This window comes from Dendrobates tinctorius, unplaced genomic scaffold (assembly GCF_039654945.1).
Source record: "Dendrobates tinctorius isolate UK_male_01 unplaced genomic scaffold, ASM3965494v1 ptg000011l, whole genome shotgun sequence".
In the NCBI taxonomy this organism is placed as follows: Eukaryota; Metazoa; Chordata; class Amphibia; order Anura; family Dendrobatidae; genus Dendrobates; species Dendrobates tinctorius.
The window spans coordinates 33,630,076-33,647,961 of NW_027361679.1; the positions used below are offsets into that span (position 1 = coordinate 33,630,076).

The following is a 17,886-nucleotide window of genomic DNA, read 5'->3' on the forward strand; positions in this document are numbered from 1 at the left end:
CCCCAAGCACCGCCTAATCATAGACGTTGCAACAAGGTGGAACTCCACCCTGCACATGGTTGAGAGGCTGTGCGAACAGAGGCAGGCTGTAATGCATTTGTGGGAGGATACATGGGCAGGCAGTTTGAGGGAAGACATGGAATTGTCGGGTGTGCAGTTGTCAAAGCTGAAAGACCTCTGTAAAGTTCTTCAGTGTTTTGAGGAATGCACACGGCTGGTAAGCGCAGACGACGCCATCATAAGCATGAGCATCCCACTTATGCGTCTGCTCATGCAAAGTTTGACACACATTAAGGATCAGGCGTCTGCAGCGGAGGAGGAGGAGGAGGAGGGAAGCCTTGATGACAGTCAGCCATTGTCTGGTCAGGGAACTGTCCTGGACGAGGTGGAGGAAGAAGAGGAAGAGGAGGAGGATGAGGATGAGGGGGATGATTATTTTGGGCAGGAGGATGTTTCTCAGGGGGCAAGAGAAAATGTTGGTGTTCCAAGGTCAGGGACAGTGTTTGTGCGTGACTGTAGGGATGTGGATTTGCCAGAAACTGCTGCTCCACCCAAAACAGGCAGTGCATCATTGACACCTGGAACATTGGGCCACTTGTACATTTATGCCTTGCGGATTCTAAAAAGGGACCCCCGCATTGCCAAAATGATGAGGGATGATGACTACTGGCTGGCCAGCATCCTCGATCCATGCTACAAAGGCAAATTACACAACATCATGCCGCAGGAGAACCTAGAGATAATATTGGCAAACAAACAAGCAACTCTGGTAAACCATTTGTTTGACGCTTTCCCAGCACACAGCAGCGGTGCTGGTTCTCCCAAGAGCCATAGTGGGCACAATGGAAGAGGTGTTTGTGGTGCACACAGCAGAAGTGGCGTTGGAGACAGGTGTTGAATGACTATGTTGTGGAATGATTTCTCAAGTACTGCTCACACGACTGATAATACTGCATCGATTAAAAGTGACAGGAGGCAGCAGTTGTCAACTATGGTTACAAACTACTTTTCCTCTCATATCAATGTTCTCCCTCACAGGTCATTCCCCTTTGACTATTGGGCCTCTAAACTGGACGCCAGGCCTGAATTGGCACAATATGCCTTACAGGAGCTCGCTTGCCCTGCTGCTAGTGTGTTATCTGAAAGAGTCTTCAGTGCTGTGGGATCAATCCCGACAGAAAAAAGGACCCGTCTGTCGACCCATAATGTTGATGATCTAACCTTCATTAAAATGAACCATGCATGGGTTTCAAAGGATTTTGTTCCACCTTCCCCTGATGACACATAGGTTACCAGAAAAGTGCCTCGTTTTTTTCCTCCTCTTCCTCGGACTTGCCCAATTACGCCCTTTGCAGCAGCTGAATGTCCAGCCAACACATCTACATATGTCGATTTTTAAACCTCCTTAACTGGGCTGCCCACCCCTCCCCGAACGGCTGGGGTCAAGACCTGGCGCACCCGGGCAAGTGCCTTTGCTCTGAACAGGTGGATGGGCCCACTGATGGCCGACAGCAATGGCACAGGGCCCCTCATAGTACAATACAGTATCTCAGATGGTGTTAGGGCCACTCGCCGTCAGACACACCAGCGTACTATGAGGGGCCCTGTGCCAGTACTGTCGACCACGATTGTGCCCCCCCTGCTTGGTCATGGCCACAGCACTTTCAAGTTGCAATACTTACCTCTCCCTGCTCCACCGCTGTGTAGTCTGGGCAGTTAAATCCTTCACAGGGACGGCCACTAGAAACTTGGTGTATTGATCAATGATGGTTAAGATGTAGCTATGGCCTATCCTGCCGGCCTCTACCTTCAGATGATCAATGGCTACCATTTGAAATGGTCGTCAACTTACAAGCGGATGCAGTGGTGGTTTATGATCACCTTTCACAGTTGTGATAGTCACAGATGTGTGACATTCCTGCCACCATTTTTCAATGTCTCCTCTCATGCCAATCCAAAAGAATCGCCTACGGCCTGTGGCTTCTGTCTTTTGCACTCCAAAATGACCAGACACATCATGATAGGCAGTGAGGACCATGTCTACTTCTCTCCCTGTGATCACAATTTGATGGAGATGAGTAACTGTGATGTGATCCACGCTACTGCGATAAAGCAATCCTTTCTTCACAAAGAACTTTTTTCGCTTTGTCCACAGACATAGTAATTGAGGGTCTGCATCGCCTCTGCAACATCTACCGGGAGGTTTTCCCGCGATGAGTATTTCCAAAATTTCTGCTAACACTCGACTTTGCGTCTATACTTGTATCCATGTAGTTTCCAGTAGCGGAGATTCTTGACTGGCTTACTGAGACTAAAATATATACGAAGATTTAAAAGTACCACAACACTGTATACTGGTGTACGCTATGAATACCTTTCCCTTTTTCTACTTTTTTAATTCTGGTGTAATACATAGTGAGCCTGTGAGTGTCTGTGTCTTACTCTGGAAGTATAGATGGAAATTTAACCCTAGACTGGACACACCTGGCATGTGCTGATACAGTACCTTGTTTCAAAAATTTGTATTAAGGTATCATCTGTAGGATAACCAACTGTGGGGGGGACCCTCTTCTTGCCGCAGACAAACACGAGACTGAGACAGAGTTTGTATTGAACAGGTCCATTTTTAGTGCCCATCCTTCTGTCAACAACAGCAATTCACCACAGCCGTTTCACATTTCTCTGTACACAGGCCCCGGTACCTTCACTTCCTTTGTATCTATAATCGTGGCGTCCTCTGTGGCTCTTCCACTGTGGCTGGCCTATGCCCAACCACCACAGCACTTCACCAGTCTGAGCACACCGTCCGTATGATAGCCCCAGGCCGTCTTCGTCTGCGGCTACCGTCCTCTGGGCCACCCCCCCGTGACCGCCTCAACTGTCAGTCCTCTCTGGAGCCTTTCCACTGTCTCTATTTCCTCAGCAGAACTTCCTCTTTACTGTGCTCCCTTCGCTGACTGACTCTTCCAGAACCTTCCCTCAGCCTTTTATACTTCCAGTTCTGGTAACTCCGCCCACCATCACCTAACAGTTTCTTGGACCAATGGCAGTTATTCAGTCCCACTCCTACACTCTCCACTGCCCTCCAATGAGCAAGCTAAAACACTGCACCCTTTCTCTTTATCTTAGCGGTTTCACACCTACACTGCGCTACACCTCTGCTTCTCACTACAGGCTGGTTTGTCTGTCAGTCCACCTTCCCTACATCATCCATAGTGAGTGAGCATGTGTGGGTTACACCTTCTATATACGGTGAATCGGAGAAACAAATTTTTACACTATACTCGATACAGCTTGTATCTTGTTATACAGTACCTTTGTACGACATTTAGCACTACGGTCAAATCCATACTGTGTAAGCGTCTGAGAGTGACTATGGGACTATTTATACAGAGATTTCAATTGTACCCTAAAAAATATATACTTGCTATCTTGTTATCCAGGACCTTTTTTACAACATTTTTTATTATGGTCAAAGCCAAACTGAGTGAGCGTCTGAGGGTGACTACGGAAATATATACCGATATTTTCAATTTGGCCAACACTGTATACAGCAGAGCGCTTCTGATACAGTAACCTTTTTAGCTATTTAGATTCTGGTGTAATCCATAATGAGCCTGTAAATGTCTGTCTGTTACTCCGGCAATATATTTGGAACTTTAAGATTACCCCAACACTGTATACAGCTGTATGCTTGTGTTACATAACCCATTTACAGTTTTTCATATTCTTGTGTAATCCATACTGGTCCTGAGAGCGTTTTTGTCTGCCTCCTGAAATGTATATGGAGAATCAGAATGTTTACACTATACTATATATACCTTGTATCTGGTGATACTGTCCCCTTTTTCAGCTTGTTATTTTATTGGGTAATCCATACTGAGCCTGTGAGCGTCTGTGTATGCATCATGAAATATATATGGAGATTTACTGTTATCCATAGACTGTATAGAGCTCTACGCTTCTGATATAGTACCATATACTGTATCTGCTGGTATTTTGTGTCCATTTTCAAAAACTTGAGGAAGTATGGTGGAAGAGGATGCAGATGTGGGCGTGGAGGGCCACCTGGTACTGATGGTGGTGGTGGTGCATCTGCTGGTAGTGCCAAAAGCACAATAGCAGCTAAGGCAGGAAGTGTTGAGCCAGCGTCATGGTGTAGCTCTGGAAGGCCTGTAAGGCTCCCTTTTCTGGGAGTAGGTAAACGTCTTTTAAAGCCAGAGTATCAGGAACTGTTTGTGACTTACATTGCTGAAACAGCCTCCAGCTCTATCACCTCCTCTTCTGAAGTTGTAAAAAAATGCAATCACTGAGTCGTAACTGCAGGCTTCTGGTCAGGAGCAACCCCTCTCCTTGTGTCCTTCACCCACACCAAAAGTGAAGGATGTGGAAGCACACACTTCAGATTACTCCATGGAGCTCTTTTCACATACCATGCCTGGGATAATTAAAAATAGGGCCCATCATGTACTGGAGCAATGTAAATACACTGGAGCATTACAAATGGGGCCCATTATATATGGAGCATTATTGGAGCCCATCATACACTGAAGCATCATCTATGAGGCCCATCAAGTACTGGAGCAATGTAAATGGGGCAGATCAGACACTGGAGCAGCATCTAAGGGGCCCATTATACACTGGAGCATTACAAATGGGGCCCATCATATATGGAGCATTATGTGGAGCGTATCAGATACTGTATGGAACATTATATGTGACTAATTATTTGGTATGGAGAAATATATGGGGCTCATTATTCTGTATGGCGCACAATATGGTGGCCATAACACTGTATGGAGTAATATACTGTCCTGTTTTTGAGCTATTGTACAATTTAAAATAGATCAGTCATGTCATGTAAGCAGTGAAGTATGTGTCATTGTACTATACCTATATTTCTGTGGCGTATCGGAGCATCATGAGTTGTGGTATGTGTTAAAGGGGCGCACTGACACTCTTTGGCCCAGGGCACACGAAAACCTGGAGCCAGCCCAACCCCCCCACAACTTTAGCCAAATAACCCCCAGTTTTCAATGTGTAACTATTATTAGGAAGTAAATTAAGGTTGACAAGCTTCAGTTATAAGAATTGATGTTTTTGGCATTGAAATGTGCACTGTAGGTGTGTTTACTGTCTTCCACTCCCTGCCGACTTTGCTTCCCCATTGACTTGCATTGGGTTTCGTGTTTCAGTCGGCCTCCGACTTTTCCCTATAGTCGGCCAATTTCGTTCGACCTGACATTTGCGAAAGTCAGGTTTCATGAAACCCGACTCGACCCGAAAAAAGGCAAAGTCACTCATCTCTATTGATAAGACTTGATTTGTAAAGGCACACACCTGTCTATATAACACCTCACAGTTCACAGTGCACGTCAGACCAAATGAGAATCACGAGATCAAAGGAACTGGCCAAGGAGCTCAGAGACAGAATTGTGGCAAGGCACACATCTGGCCAAGGTTACAAAAGAACCTGCAGTACTCAAGTGGCCTCCACAATCCTTAAATGGAAGAAGTTTGGGACCACCAGAAGTCTTCCTAGACCTGGCCGTCCAGCCAAACTTAGCAATCGTGGGAGAAGTGCCTTGGTGAGAGAGGTAAAGAAGAACCCCAAGATCACTGTGGCTTAGCTCCACAGATGCAGTAGAGAGATGGGAGAAAGTTCCACAAAGTCAACTATCACTGCAGCTCTCCACCAGTAAGGCCATTATGGCAGAGTGGCCCAACGGAAGCCTCTCTTCAGTGCCAGACAAATAAAAGCCATTATAGAGTTTGTTAAAAAAACACATGAAGGACTCCCAGACTATGAGAAATAAGATTCTCTGGTCTAATGAGATGAAGATAGAATTGTTATCACCAAAAATTTCTAAGCGGTATGTGTGGAGGAAACCAGGCACTGCTTGTCATCTGCCCAATACAATCCCTACAGTGAAAAATGGTAGTGGCAGCATCATGCTATGGGGGTGTTTTTTAGCTGCAGGGACAGGATGGCTGGTTTCCATTGAAGGAAACATGAATGCGGCCAAGTACAGAGATATTCTGGATGAAAACCTCTTCCAGAGTGCTCTGGACCTCAGACCTGGCCAAAGGTTCACCATCCAACAAGACAATGACCCTAAGCACACAGCTAAAATAACAAAGGAATGGCTTCAGAACAACTCTGTGACCATTCTTGACTGGCACAGCCAGAGCCGTGGCCAACTGTAAACCCAGTTGAGCATCTCTGGAGAGACTTGAAACCAAGACCAACGTTCACCATCCAACCTGATGGAACTGGAGAGGATCTGCAAGGAAGAATGGCAGAGGATCCCCAAATCCAGGTGTGAAAAACTTGTTGCATCATTACAATGAAGACTCATGGCTGTACTAGCTTAAAAGTGTGCTTCTATTCAATACTGAGCAAAGGGTCTGAATACTTATGACCATGTGATATTTCAGTTTTTCTTTTTTAATAAATTTGCAAAAATTTCTAAATTTCATGGTTTTTTTGTAGTAAAAATGGTGTGCAGAGTATACATTAATGAGAAAAAATGAACTTTTTTGAATTTACCAAATGGCTGCATTGAAGCAAAGAGTGAAAAATTTAATATACGTTCCATACCCACTATATGCATCTCTCAATGACAGACAACTATCCATCTGTCACTTAATTATTACTATCATACAATTGCTAAGTAAGCAAGAAGTAGTGGACAGATACTCTGGATTATGTCTGCAGTATTAGTCTCCATAGGGTTTGTTTACTGTCTGCTACCATGCAGATTCATAGGTCTGCATAGGAGCTGTAGACACCGAAAATTAGGATACTTTTTACGATAATTCTCGTATAAGCATTATTTGCAAAATTGGTTCCAAGACTTTCCCATTAGTGATATAGGAGATGAGAGCTGCTACTGCTACGTCTATCTGGCACCATCACCCACGGGAGGTAAGGTTTATCTGCACGAATCCTTTGCTATGTATTACTAGTTAGCTTTACACTGCTTTTTAGTAAACTTTGTTTTACATGGGGTTCAAGATACCAGCATATGTATAGCATTTTTTGGACATTCAAAACGTGCAGCCTCCTCATAGAGTTTATGTGGGCTATGCTGCCATTCTTCTGTGGTTTCCACTTTTTAATGAGTCTTGTCTTTTTAACTTGTTTCTGTGTGTATTACTTTAATAAAATTCATATGTCTTTGTTTGCAAAGCTGGTTTCTGTGTACATTTTTTCTCTCAGATGTTAATTCTATCTACAGTAGATAGAAGGGAGAGGAGGAGAGTGGAGCTCTGACTGTAGCTCCATGCTCCTTCCATCTACATAGAATCTTATCTAACTGTCATGTCGCGGGCCTATGCACTATTCAGGGTAAATTAAGGGCTAAGGAGGGCCTAGGCACGTGATCGCACACCAGGGGGAGGACCCATCTAGGGACGATAGGGAGTGTAGGGATCGGGATCAGACTCAGGTTTATGTTAGGAGGTAACCTCTCTCCCTTCTCACTATTGCCAGGCTCTTTATTGTACATCTTCCATGGTGTTGCGCTCGTTTTCTCTGCATACTGTGCATCCTCTCGCCCCCGGCATGACATTTATGAACTAGTCTTAGTTTTTTTTTATCTAAGCACTAAACTTGTAAATTATACTTAAAACATGTTTATTTTATTTAAATACCTTCAAATTAGACCTTCACTGTACATGAAAGTCATCCATACATACTGTATAAATCCTGAATATACCTGTTCTCTTAATAATTTCCCATACAGCTGCAGCCGTGGCAGGAATCATAGCTGATTGATCCAGACAGAGTCTTCCGATATTTACTATGTGGAAACCATCAACATCTTTTTCTGGAGTAATAGCATTACATACCTCTCGCTCGTTGATATGCTCTAAAACAACAAGAGTTTCACTTTAAGCAAAAATATGTTTCTAAATATTTTCTTAGTAATATGAACTATGTATGACAGAAATATATTCAGCTGTTTTTACACCATATATGATTCATTTGTAACTGATTTGAGTTGACCATGATAAAATCTTTTTTTCAAGGAATATACTACTAAAATGCACCCAGTCTGTGGTCTGTCAATCAAGCCATGAGGAGGATTACCCAGCATGACTCTTTAGAAGAGTGTCCCTACCCCAATCACTTCTTACATGTCATTAGAATATAGCTTGCACTTTTTTAGAAAATACTTTTATATGCAATGTTGTGTCGGACAGAATATAGAAGGGCATTATTGTCAACTAGTGTTAAGCAAACGTGCTCATATAAGGTGTTATCCAAGAACACTCGGGTGCTAACACAGTATCTTCAGCGTGCTCGAATACTATGTTGGAGTCGTCGTGGCTGAGTGTATCGCGGCTGTTCGACAGTGCAAACATGCAGGGACATATAAGTTTAGCACACTAGTCCCACTATCATGTTTCACTGCCTTTGCAGCGTCATCAGGGGATGGGACAATGGCATGATGGGAAAATGGCATGAATCATTCATGCCATTGTCCCATCCCCTGACGACACCACAAAAACAGAGAAACATGCTGGGGGGGACTAGTGTGCTAAACTTATATGTCCTATTCTGCCAGATAAGTGGGCGCAAACTGGGGACTTACTCATTAAGTCTAAGAAAATAAGCATTGAGCGCTTTAGCATTCAAGAAAGCCCAGGATACTCTGTTAGCACCCTAGCGTGTTCAGTAACATCTTATCTGTGCACATTCGCTCAACACTATTGTCAATCTGTTAGCATACTGGATCACTGGTTGGTGGAGTTTGGGGAAGAAAATCACCCTAACAGGTTTATTTTAAAGGGAATCTGTCACCCTTTTTTTGGACTATGAGCTGCCAGCATCGACATCAGGGGCTTATCTACAGCATTCTGTAATCCCCGATGTAACCTGAAAGATAAAAAGAGTTAGATTATACTCACCCGGCGTCCGGTCCGGTCCAATGGGTGTCGCCGCCCGGTCTGGCGCCTCCCATCTTCATACGATGCTGTCCTCTTATTCCCTTCCTGTCGTGGCTCCGGCGCAGGCGCATTGCTCTGCCCTGTTGAGGGCAGAGCAGAATAAAGCAGTGTGCAGGCGCCGGACCTCTCCCGACGCCTGCGCACTGCAGGACTCTGCTCTGCCCTCAACAGGGCAGAGCAGTGCGCCTGCGCCGGAGCCACGACAGGAAGGGAAGAAGAGGACAGCATCGTATGAAGATGGGAGGCGCCAGACCGGGCGGCGACACCCATTGGACCGGAACGGACGCCGGGTGAGTATAATCTAACTCTTCTTTCTTATCTTTACAGAATGCTGTAGATAAGCCCCTGATGTCAATGCCGGCAGCTCATAGTCCAAAAAAAGGGTGATAGATTCCCTTTAAGCCCTGCCTACTTGGATTCACTCCACCCTAAAGACACTTAGCATCTGAAAATGGAACAGATGTGCAGTTTCCGCATCCTTTCTTAATGACTATTTTAACAACATACAGACAGTTCTTTGACTTGCAAACAGTGTAGCCAAGGATATTCATTTCTAGTTTTGCCCCATTTTAGACACAAATAAAAATTGACAGAAATGGGAGAGATTTATAGCTAAACATGCAAATACATTTGGGGAGTTAAGGAGTAATTTTTACAGCCTGGAAATCTGGGCTGTGTATGATGTGCAGAGTTCCCATTGGAGATCTCTATCTTAAAGGGGATTACAGTCATTGATTTGTATTTTGGAATCTCTGGGTTAGACAATACCGTGCTTTCACATATTTTCAGTTCAAAAAAAATATTCAGTTCCACTTTTAATATATGTGCCTAGTAATTTATCAATCAAAATCATATATAGTGGTCAGCAACAATATAGATTTAGAAAATAACAGCCACTTTAACATATTTACTTAAAAATGGTAACTGGATCAATATTGATAAAACAAAAGGGAAAAAATACCTAATATATTAAGAAGGATGTGGGTTAGGTAAATAAATTGTAAGCAGAAAAAAAGTTAAAAAAAATGTATATCAAAACACTTCCTGCATTCAAAAATTTGAGATTCTCAATATCTCAATACAACCAAGTGTGATGGAGAGATTAACAGCTTCATTTCCCTTTAAGTGGCGCTCAGATTTTCTTACTTATTTAGGAATAAAAATCACCGCCAAAGTATCTAATCTTTATGAAGCAAACTTTAAGACAGCTTTACATAAAGTTGAGTTAGACTTGGAAAAATGGCATAAATTACAATTATCTTGGTTTGGAAGGGTGAGTGCTATTAAAATGGATTTGATACCCCGTATCCTATATTATTTCCAAACAATTCCCTTATATTTACCTACCTCCTTTTTCTCATGTCTTAAAAAAGCAATTATTCATTTTATTTGGTCACAAAAGCGAACAAATATTTCATATTTTTTGTTAAGTAGAGCAAAGCAAAAAGGGGGAATAAGTCTACTAGATTTTTCCCTATATAGTCGAGCAGCAATTGGCACCTGTATTTTAGATTTGTTTCACAATTAAAAAAAAAAAAAAAAAAAAAAATGGGTTACATTAGAAAATGATCTTAATGGATGTGATTCCCAAATAGTTATCTGGGCCCCGAGGGGAGAGAGGGAGCGGGATATACTTCTACCCTTCCTCACTAAAAACATAATATCACTTATCTAAAGGGAGGATCGAAAACTGGAAATCTCATCGTCTTCTGGCCCCCTAACTCCTGTATATGACAATCCATGTTTTCCTGCAGGACTAAAAAAAGTCGCTTACCTACATAAAAATAGAGATTCATGCCCCATAGTTCATGATTATGTTACAAGGACGGGACTGAGGTCTCTCCAGGACATTTTTAGGGACGAGGAGCCCCCAACGGGTGCATGGTTCTTTTATGAGCAAATAAAAAGTTTTATTACTAAATTAGCCAAACAATCCATCCCATATAGAATATTATCCCCATTTGAGACTCTTTGTTTATCGACAAACCCTACAGATCACACTATTTCTTTACTATACAAAATCTTCCAAAATGGTCAGACCCCATTGCGAGATTTCCCAGCATTTTTTTTAAAATGGGAGATTGACTTGGCTAGACCCTTATCAGTTGAAGAAAGAACAAAGATTCTCTTATGTACATTCAGGTCATCGCTCTGACCGATGTCACAGGAGAGGAGCTACAAAATCTTGTCGAGATGGCACAGATGCCCATCAGAATTAAACTTAATTAATCCAACAACACCAGATACGTGCTGGAGGTGTTTAAAAGATAGTGGTTCATTTGCACACATTTGGTGGTACTGCCCACTCATACAGAAAGTGTGGTTAGCGTCCTTTGATCTCTTCAACAGATTGTCTATAACCAAAATTACACTCACAATAGAGGTGACTTTGTTGTCCCTGTGTAGCTCCTCGATTTCTGGATTTAAGAAAGGTCTTCTTAAGGGGGTTGTACACATAGCGATATCGCTAGCAATATCGCTATGTGTGATACTTACCTCCGACCGGCTCCCCCGCTGTCCATCGCTGATCGCGCGAGAATGTCCAGCTCCATTTCTCGTTGAGGGCTTCCTGCTGGGCTTTCTGCTGGCGCCGACGAGCGACGCGTGGAGGCGGACGGGAGGACGTCAGGATCTCTGTGTGTGAAAGGTGAGTATCGTGCGCTGCGTCGCTGCTGCACCGCTGCTGCATCGCTGTGAGGTCTGCCTGTGTGACAGCTCACTAGTGACCATTTAGCGATGCACCAGCGATCCTGACCGGGTCGGATCGCTGTGCATGGCTAAATGTAAAGGGGCCTTTAGGCATATTCTCACTGCTACTAGGAATATGATTCCTAGGTTTTGGAAACAGGAAAAGGTTCCCTTGCGCTCTGATTTGGTGATGGAACTCAATGACATATATAGGATGGAACAATTGATAGGACAATTGAATTGTAACACTGGGAAGGTATATAACACTAGGGCCTTCTGGGTTATATTTTGCGAATCGCAGGAATTGGATTCTTGGTTGTTGGATCCATAAACTGTGAGTCATATGAGTCTGGCTTTGCGCGTTGCAACAAATGTCTCGACAACCAAGGCTGCTTTCCCATCCAGATGAAGGCGTTCAGAAGCTTATGAGAACGTTGAAAAAACACCTTCGTAGGTGATATCGGCACCGTGCGAAATAAATATAACATTTTGGGCAGTAATAACATCTTAAACAGTGCAATACGACCCACCAAGGAGACTTCAAATTTCTGGAGTCTGCTCATGTCATTCTCAATATCTGCTAGTAGGGGGAGATAATTGGCTTTGTACAAATTAGTGGAGGATGATGTTACCAACGTTCCCAGGTATGAAATTTGCTCCATCTGCCAGTCCATCCTCATAATGGCCTTAAGGCGTTTCAACTGCGGTAATGGTATGTTAAGGGGTAGAATTTGAGATTTATTCTCATTAATTTTGTAGTAAGAAAGGAGGTCAAATTTTTCAATAATCTCTAGAGCTGCCGGCAAAGACTCCAGGGGGCGTGCTAACGTCAATATCACATCATCAGCATACAACGTGATGCAATGAGATTGTTTCCCCACCTCTATGCCCCAGATATCTGGACTTTGTCTGATTGCTTGGGCAAGTGGTTCTAAAGCTAAAATGAACACTAGGGGGGAGAGAGGACACCCTTGTCTAGTGCCATTTATAATGGGGAATGTCTGACATGGTATCTTTCACAAAAACCCTGGCCCGACGGAGCAGAATACAGAGCTTTAATAGCAGTCAGCACTCGACCCCCAAACCCCATACGCTCCAGAACCGAGAAGACAAACGACCATCTCACTCGGTCGAATGCCTTCTCGGCGTCTAAGGCCACTACCACCGCTGGTGTTCCCTTTCTATTTATTACATATATCAAATCAATTACTTTCATGGTGTTGTCAGTTCCAGTCCACCCTTGCACAAAACCAGCCTGGTCTGGGTTAATAAGGGAAGGAATGATAGGCACCAATCTCAGAGCAATACACTTAGCATAAATTTTGACATCAGTGTTTAACAATGAAATCGGGCGGAAGTTTTGGGGCACCTCCGGTGACTTTCCCTTTTTTGGGAGTATGATCACAGTAGCTGTCAGCATTTCTTTTGGGAAGCTCCCTTCATTTGCTGCTAATTGTAGGGTTTTGCATAAGTGTGGGACTAAGGTCTCCTGGCAAGCTTTATGGTGCAAGTTTGTAAGACCGTCCGGGCCTGGGGCCTTCGCCTCTGGGAGAGAGTTAATCACTTTGGTCAATTCAGTCTCCGTCAAAGGTGCGTTTTAGATGTCTAACTGGTCTGGTGCAAGAGTTGGGAGATTAATGCTTGACAAAAACAGATTTGTATCAGGGGCTGTTGGGCCATGGAGGTCTACTCTTGGAGCTAAGTTATACAAAGAAGCATAGTAATCCTTAAATTTATTGGTGATTTTCCGAGGAGTGTATATCTTAGAATCGGGAGATAAGTTCCTCAAAAAGGGGATCTTAGTTTTAGAAGTTTTAATTTTCACTCTGGATGCTAGCAGTTTACCCACTTTATTATTTTGGGAGTAGTAATGGGCTTTGGTGATCATAAGATTTTTTTCATAATTGCGTAAGAGTAATTCCTGCAATTCCAGTCGGAGATCACATAGTTTACACATTTGGGCAGAAGATGGGGCTCATTTATTCATGTATTCCAGTGAACTGATCGATGCTGTAAGGTCTGATAAGCGTTTTTCTCTTTGCTTTTTAAGAATATTTCTGCACCAGCATAGAAGAGGGTTCTTCACGGTAAGAGCAGTGAGGCTCTGGAATTCTCTTCCTGAGGAAGTGGTGATGGCCAACTCACTGAATGAATTTAAGAAAGGAATGGATGCTTTTCTTGTGAGTAACAGTATAGAAGGTTACGAATAACATAATATTATAGGTAGATGATTGACCCAGCTTAGGGGAAGGAATTTTCTTCCCTATGGAGAAAATCGGCTTCTACTCTGTAGGATTTTTGCCTTCCCCAGGATCAACAATGCAGAACAGCTGCACTAAAAATAGGCTGAACTAGATGGACATAAGGTCTTCCTTCAGCCTTCAAAACTATGTTACTATGTTAATATGGCCTATTTTAATAAAGTGGCCCCTGATAAACGCTTTATGGGCATTCCATACTTGGAAGTAATTAGTGACCGAGTCTGCACTGAACTCAAAGTATTCTTTAAGAGCTACTTTTGTTTGTGCCACTAAATGGGGGGTTTTTAGAATAAAGGGGTTCATCTTCCACGGGGAGTAAAGGGGGCACTCAGATTTTTCCCGAATAGACATCTTTATGGGGGCGTGATCCGACCAAGTTATTATACCTATTTCTGATGAGTTGACAATATTAAGGAGAGACCTGCTAACCAACAATAGGTCTATCCGGGAGTAGGAGTGATGTACCTGTGAAAAGTAGGTATAGTCCTTCTCACATGCATGAAGAACCCTCCATATGTCATATAGGTCCTCCCGAAAAGCTAAGGGGGGGAGAACAGGCGGCCCCCTGGAGGTTGGGGTGGAAGAGTCCAGAGAATTATCAAAAACACAATTAAAATCCCCACATATGATTACGTGGCCCTATTTAACCTTATTGATTCTAGTTAATAATTTTTTGATAAATCTAGTCTGCGCTTGGTTTGGAGCATAAATGACGGCTATAGTATATAAAACATTATTTATGGTGCCCACTTGTATGAGGTATCGACCTGCAGGGTCAAGTTCTAAATAAGTCGAGGAGAAAGCAACAGACCCTTTGATAGCTAACATCACCCCTCTCTTTTTTTTCGAGAAATTAGATTGGACCACATATGGAAAGTGCCGATGAGACAGTCTGTGGGAGTCTTTCTCCAATAAGTGCGTCTCCTGGGCACAAAACACCTCACATTTAGCTGCGACCGCCTCTTTCCACATATAAGATCTTTTATGAGGGCTGTTTAGGCCTCTAACATTAAGTGAGCATATTGTAATAACCATATTGTAAACATACGGATGCTAGTATGACTAATGGGTTGCCCATTACACCTGTCAGAATTCCCTGCAAAGCGGGAAAATGCTGGCCCCGAATAAACCACAGGTATGCAAAAGGATAGAAAAAAACAAAAACCAAACACAATGCAAACTAATAAAATCAGAAGTAAAGTCATGAAACAGACCGAGGACTGCACTTCGGTCCACAAAACGCGGGAGTAGGAAATCCGCGGGGGGGTATATCACTGTCCGCACCAACCAGTCAGGATGCCACCCTTGTTAAAAGATAGTAAAATATAGATAATGATTATATCTTCAGCTCCTGTTTCTTTTTGGGAGGATTTTCTGCCATGTCTCCTCTGCCCTTACAGGCGGCTCTCTTTGTTTCTGAGGTTGTTCCTGCACTTGTACATCCCAGGTACAAAGTAAATTTCTTCCTCTTTCATATGAAGAGACAATATGCCACGATCCTTTGTTGTTAATGAGCAATTTCTTGGGGTACCCCCACCTGTATGCCACCTGAGATTCTCTGGGGGCTGCAGTGATGGGATTCATTAGTCTGCGGAAGTGCAGTGTCTCTGCCGAGAGATCAGCATAAATTTTAATTTGGTGGAAAGGTGAAGGTAGCTTATTCTTTCTGGAATAAGACAGAAGTTCCTCTTTAATATGATAGCAATTAATACGTGCAACAATATCATTCGGAACAGTGTCTGGCAAGTGGCTTGGGCGAGATACTCTGTGCGCTCGATCAATAATTAGCTCATATGGTGAACAGGAGGGGACCACCACTTGGATTAATTCTTGCACATAACCCCTCAGCTCAGAGGGTGTGGTGGTTTCTGGTACACGCCTTAATTTCAGGTTGTTCCTGCGCTTACGATCCTCCAAGTCCACAAGTTTATTATATATGGCTTTTATGTCTTCTGCTATTGTCATTGTGAGAGTCAATAAGGTTGTTATGGGAAGATGCAAATTCTCCCATTCTGTCCTAGACATGGGACAATCTCTCCTCCACCTCCTGAATGTGAGATGTAGCAGGTTTTAACATTAACCCCTTCACCCCCAAGGGTGGTTTGCACGTTCATGACCGGGCCAATTTTTACAATTCTGACCACTGTCCCTTTATGAGGTCATAACTCTGGAACGCTTCTATGGATCCCGGTGATTCTGACATTGTTTTCTCGTGACACATTGTACTTCATGATAGTGGTAAAATTTCATTCAAATAACTTGCGTTTATTTGTGAAAAAAACAGAAATTTGGCAAAAATTTTGAAAATTTCGCAATTTTCCAACTTTGAATTTTTATGCCCTTAAATCACAGAGATACAGCACACAAAAAACTTGATAAGTAACATTTCCCACATGTTTACTTTACATCAGCACAATTTTGGAACCAAAATTTTTTTTTGTTAGGAAGTTATAAGGGTTAAAAGTTGACCAGCAATTTCTCATTTTTACAACACCATTTTATTTTTAGGACCACATCACATTTGAAGCCACTTTGAGGGGTCTATATGATAGAAAATACCCAAAAGTGACACCATTCTAAAAACTGCACCCCTTAAGGTGCTCAAAACCACATTCAAGAAGTTTATTAACCCTTTAGGTGCGTCACAGGAATTTTTTTGAATATTTAAAAAAAAAATGAACATCTAACTTTTTTTCACAAAAAAAATACTTCAGGTTCAATTTTTTTTATTTTACCAAGGGTAACAGGAGAAATTGGACTGCAAAAGTTATTGTGCAATTTGTCCTGAGTACGCTGATACCTGATTTGTGGGGGGGAACGACTGATTCGGCGCATGGCAGAGCTCAGAATGGAAGGAGCGCCGTTTGACTTTTTCAATGCAAAATTGGCTGGAATTCAGATCGGACGCCATGTCACGTTTGGAGAGTCCCTGATGTACCTAAACAGTGGAAACCCCCTACAAGTGACCCCATTTTGGAAACTAGACCCCCCAAGGAACTTATCTAGATATGTGGTGAGAACTTTGAACCCACAAGGGCTTTACAGAAGTTTATAACGTACAGCGGTACAATTAAAAAATCATATTTTTTCCACAAAAATGATCTTTTCACCCCAATTTTTATTTTCCCAAGGGTAACAGGACCCTAAAAGTTATTGTGAAATTTGTCCTGAGTATGCTGATACCCCACATGTGGGGGTAAACCACTATTTGGGCGCATGGCAGAGCTCGGAAGGGAAGCAGCGCCATTTGACGTTTCTGGCTGGAATTGAGATCGGACATCATGTCGCGATTGGAAAACACCTGATGTACCAAAACAGTGGAAACCCCCACAAATGACACCATTCTGGAAACTAGACCCCCTAAGGAACTTATCTAGATGTGTGGTGAGAACTTTGAACCCCCAAGGGCTTCACAGAAGTTTATAACATAAAGCAGTACAATTAAAAAATCATATTTTTTCCACAAAAATGATCTTTTCACCCTCAATTCTTATTTTTCCAAGGGTAACAGCACCCTAAAAGTTATTGTGCAATTTGTCCTGAGTACGCTGATACCCCACATGTGGGGGTAAACCACTATTTGGGCGCATGGCAGAGCTCGGAAGGGAAGCAGCGCCATTTGACGTTTTTGGCTGGAATTGAGATCGGACACCATGTCGCGATTGGAAAACCCCTGATGTACCTAAACAGTGGAAACCCCCCACAAATGACACCATTTTGGAAACTAGACCCCCCAAGGAACTTATCTAGATGTGTGGTGAGCACTTTGAACCCCCCAGTGCTTCACAGAAGTTTATAACGCCCGGGCGTGAAAATAAAAAATTCATATTTTTTCCACAAACATGATCTTTTAGTCACCATTTTTTTAATTTTCCCAAGGGTAACAGGAGAAATTGAACACCAAAAGTTGTTGTCCAATTTGTCCTGAGTAAGCTGACACCCCATATGTGGGAGAAAACTACTGTATGGACACATGTCAGGG

At 42.9% G+C, this 17,886-nt stretch overlaps 1 protein-coding gene across 1 annotated transcript in view; it reads right to left on the bottom strand.

The window, feature by feature from the left end:
- Positions 1 to 17,886, bottom strand: part of MTHFD2L (methylenetetrahydrofolate dehydrogenase (NADP+ dependent) 2 like) — a 265,099-nt gene that overhangs the window by 130,307 nt on the left and 116,906 nt on the right. Inside the window, exon 4 of the mRNA XM_073587998.1 lies at positions 7,722 to 7,874. Coding sequence (XP_073444099.1) covers positions 7,722 to 7,874 — 153 coding nt within the window. The remainder of the gene's footprint in view (positions 1 to 7,721; positions 7,875 to 17,886) is intronic.